Here is a 4,860-nt window from a genome sequence, read left to right on the forward strand (position 1 = left end):
AAAATGTGATTATAGACTTGTAAACTACATAAATATGATTGACAGTGCTGAGATAAATGCTTTTAAAATTTACAATATAGCCAATAAAAGCAAGATGCTACTGCTTAATTTTAAATTGTGTATTTCAAGGCACGTGCAATTTGAGTGCTTAGACGAGATAGATACTAAATCCCACAGGTGCATGGGGTTGATATTAGGGAATGATGGGAAAAAGGGTTGAGGATACCTCTTTTTCTGTATTGGGAATGGATATGAAGAGGGAGCTGAGGAAAAGGATATTTTGGAAATCGGTAACGTCATCATGGATTTTTTACATACGAACAATTAGAAATTAACATTTTGTGAGTTTATTGTGTCAAATATCATAAAGACTACTACTCCTACAAAGATAAACATAATTAACTATTTTGTAGTGAATTTAACTAGCTTTAATTTGAGCGTTGGCAGACAGCAGTACGTCCAATGGTTACTGAAATCAATTTTTTCATAAATCAAATTTATTGTCCGAACAACTATAAATCAATTTACTTAAGCAAATATCATGAAAACTACTATTCCTACGAAGGTAAAGGTCATGAACTTCTTTATAGTCCATTAAACTAGCTTTAATTTGAGTGCTAATAGACATCTATACGTCACATAGTTCCTGAGATATAAATTTCTCAAAATAAATTAACTAATTACTAATCTTTCAGTCGATTTTTAAGACATTTTGCTTTTTAAAAAGCTATATCACGAGAACTATTGGACGTAATTAGCTCTTTTAGGGCTAATATTTCAGCAAATTTACTCTTCTTTGAATAATGTTCTCTTAGATTTTTTAGTGTTGTTGGTAGTTTTTAAGATATAGAGCTTCGAACACCTGGGTTTTGAATCGATAGTATGTCAGTTGGTCTAGACTAAGGCTGTCTAGACGTGTGTCTACTACCTTTATGCCCCTCCTGTCTGGATCAGTGTCCTGAATAAGGGGTTCCTGCAGTACTGGAGGCTAAAAAAGAATTTGGTATAGTCAGGATTGGTGCTCCGTAGAGTCGGGTTGGCCTGAGTGTACTCTACAAGAGGTCCCCTCTCAAATCGTTTTTCCTTCAATTCCAAGCAGCCATGGGGCTTAAAAAGGAAGGAAAAACTTTGATTTCAATAATATACTGTGCCACACTCAAGAGCAATAACTATTAGAGTTGTAAGTACACAATCATACTATATATACGCGTTAACTAAAAATGAAACGTAAATAAATAATAATAAAAAATAATTAAGTATACACTCAAATGAATAAAAATAAAATTAGGAGAAGTTAGCAGGTAATTAAGCCTGTAATACTTGGTCCTTACCTCCTTAATCTTATTCCAGTGGCAAGTTAACGCCAGATGTCTTTTTTTTTTTTTTTGGTCAAACTCCTTTATTAGAATTAATACAAATATAAACATATATGCATTATCTACAATTATTTGAATTTCGTCCTTTTACTGGAGCAGTGCTCCATTATAAGGAATGGCTGAATACAAGAAAAAGGAATTGGAAATATGTGAAGGTACGAAGTCATGAAACCAGGTGTCTGTCAAGGGTGACACCCAGGTATACTGCGCTGCCTATAATAAAAATATGTACCTAGGAAATTTGGCTCTATGAGTTTGTACTAGAATTTGCAAATCAAATTTTTGTTCCTGAGGATGGCATGTAAGACGAATCGTAGAATTTTTTTTTTATTAATTAAAATTGATGTAAATAATTTACCTGTAAATTTGATAAAATAACAATAATTAATAGTCAATTTAAATAAATACAAAAGTATTAGTTTTATTATGAACAATGATACAAAAAATATATACTTTGTACATGTAATCGATGAAATTATATAAATTTTCATAAAGACGCTTGGTACAAAAATTTACAAATTATTATAATAATGTTTCAAGTTAATATTACATAAATAATATCATAAAGGATTTTAAAACTAATATTTTACAAATAATACATTACACAGTGATATGTAGTTTTCTATCGTACTAAACAAGGAAATTATAAGTGCAAAAATTACAAAAAAATTATTATTAAAATAAATAAAATTCAATTAAGATCACAAAACAAAGCCTTATTTCTCTCAAATGCTTTTAAGTAACTAACCAGTCCAACATTTGCTGATTCAGTTATCATAAGAATAGTAGAAGTTCATTTATACGCATGCGCACTAGAGTACACCAACAGGTGTGTAAGTTGAGCACTTTGCTACTATTGGACGAACATTAGCTAAGACTGTTGGCTTGCCCCGCTGGTTTGACGGTGATGACGAGGTTGGAGGCGTTGGCGACCATCATGTCGGTCACCTGGTCCAGGCTCTTCCCATCCACCTCTATCCCGTTCACTTCCAGGACTTCGTCCCCCACCGCAAGGAGCCCACAGGCCGCCGCGAGTCCTCCTGGGACCAGGCGGGAGATGAAGACGCCACACACACTCTCCAGCCCTTGCGATGTGATCCTGTAGGATACGCCGTCGCGAATGTAGAATCCCAGAGGCTGCTCGTTGCTGTGCTTCTTCAGCCGTATCCTCCTGCAAGACTTGGGCACGAGGTCTATGTCAATAATGGAGGACACTTCCCTGAAGTCCTTGGGCGCCGATATGTTGGGAATCCTCTTGGCCCTCAGCAGTGTAGAGATGATACCCCTTTCTTTGCAATTCGTCTCAAGGGTTTCTCCTCTTCGTTGTATTATTATCCTCAAAACTTGTTTAGTATTTTGCAAAGCTTTGAGGAAGTTTTCGTCGTTGTTTATCGGCAGTAAATCTCCATCGCATGGGTCTATATAAAAAATTAAGAACGGTGTTTCGACTAGATTGTGAACTTCCTCGGTTAGATGCGTGAAGTCGTCATAGGACGTCTTGGAATTCCGCAGAATCGAAAACCGCCGGAACTCCGCGTCTATCTTGCTTTTCACTGCCACTGTAAAGAAACAATAATTATATAATTTTTTTGTAATATATAATTTGAATTCTTGTTTGTTTAAAAATTATAATAAAAATATACATTCAGCCACAACCTGTTTATTTTATTGTTACTCCATTCCTAAGTTTCAGCCATTCGGGCATTATCAAGGATAACTATTGGTTAGCTATTTTAATCCCAATCTAATAATTAGAAATTACTTCCAAAAACTTTCAGTATTATAAATTATCCTACTATACTTTAAATATCACACGATCAATGTTATTAAAATGTTGCAGCCGATCCTATAGTTGTCGAAATATATTTTTATCAACCTATAAACCATATTTAAACAATATGCACTATCAATGAACTTTTATCAAATTATATTAAATTACTTATTTATTATCCAACTAATTTAATTTTTCTGATGTTATTCAATTCATACGTCCTGTTCTAATAATATGAGCCCTAGAGGAAAAAAAAGTCAGTTATCTTAACCCAATTTTTGATTACTTCAATGAAAACTATAAATAATTACTAGTCAAAATTTATGATTCTGCCTAGTATAGGTTGGGGGAATAAAAAATGGCGACTGTTTCAAATCGATAAAAAAAACTATTATTTCATTCGAAGCTCTATATCTTAAAAAGCAGCCACAACACAAGAAAACCTTAGAGAACGTCATTTAAAGAAGAGTAAATTTGCTAAAATACGAGCCCTAATAGAGTTATTTACGTTAAATAGTTTTCGAGATATAGCTTTTTATTTATAAAAGCAATATTTTATAAAAATGTTGTATGGAACGTATTGAAAGATCAGTAGTTGGTGAATTTATTTTGAAAAATTTATATCTCATAAACCATTTGACGTAAGATGTCTATTAACACCAAAATTAAAGCTAGTTTAATGAGCTACAAAGTAGTTTATGAGGTTTATTTTCGTAGGAGTAGTAGTTTTCAAGAAATTTTCTAAAATAAATTGATTTATAGTTGTTCGGACAAATTTTCATTTGTCAAATTTATATTCATATGTGAATATTATAAAAACTACTACCCCTACGAAGATAAGTGTCATAAACTACTTTATAGTAAGTTAAGTTTTCTTGATTTTGAGTGTTGGCAGACATATGTGCGTCTTATGGATCTAGTGCCTTTTTTTCTTCCCAGCTCATGTACTACGATGAGCTATTATTAAAACTGTAAATATTGTCGGTTACAAGTTTGTTTACAAGTTACAGTATATACAATCCCGGTTTGTGACTTAGAAGTTTCGGCACTCCTTATAAAGTGAGGAAACAATAACCCCTTCAGTAGTTCATCTCACCAGTTCCATTAATAGATGGAAATTTATTTAATTCATAAATCAAAACAAATCTAGAATGAACTGAGAAACATTGGACAGTTTATCAGATATGGTCATACAAACAAACACACTTAAACAAACAGACTTTTGAGAAGTAATTTATCATTTCGCTAATCAAAAATCAAGAAAATTACTTGTTATAAAAGTGTAAATCTTTCTTTTAAAATGTTTCTTACTTTTTAAATTTTAAACAAATTGATGATTTTAACTAACATGTTTTTTTTGGCCAAAGGCCGCTCTGAAAATAAATGCAGGGGGCATCTTTAGTCTAGAAAACACCAGAGCCCTATTTCATAATGAAGTACAAACTAATACTATTAATATATATATATAGTTGACCGTAAAAATAATTAATAAATATAAAAAGATGGTCAGGGTTGCGGTAAAAAAAAAAGAACAAATAGTTTAAAACTATTTTGATGTCCGACGTTTCGCCTCACTTTGCAGGGCTTCATCAGGGCTGTTCAAAGCGAAAGGTTAAACAACTATATTTTAACACTAATCATACCAAGACTTAATATATACCTATTTCTACCATAGCGGGTCAAATGACCCGACTTTATGTTTCATGCTTGAAT

At 32.6% G+C, this 4,860-nt stretch overlaps 1 protein-coding gene across 1 annotated transcript in view; it reads right to left on the bottom strand.

Annotated features, from left to right (window-relative positions):
* Positions 1-1,854: 1,854 nt before the first annotated feature.
* LOC106689584 (partitioning defective protein 6) overlaps positions 1,855-4,860 on the bottom strand; it is a 19,592-nt gene continuing 16,586 nt past the window's right edge. The window contains exon 2 of the mRNA XM_014434640.2: positions 1,855-2,935. Coding sequence (XP_014290126.1) covers positions 2,244-2,935 — 692 coding nt within the window. The 3' untranslated portion in view covers positions 1,855-2,243. The remainder of the gene's footprint in view (positions 2,936-4,860) is intronic.

The sequence above is a fragment of the Halyomorpha halys genome, unplaced genomic scaffold (genome assembly GCF_000696795.3).
Source record: "Halyomorpha halys isolate HHAL.00 unplaced genomic scaffold, Hhal_1.1 Scaffold1400.1, whole genome shotgun sequence".
Lineage (NCBI taxonomy): Eukaryota > Metazoa > Arthropoda > Insecta > Hemiptera > Pentatomidae > Halyomorpha > Halyomorpha halys.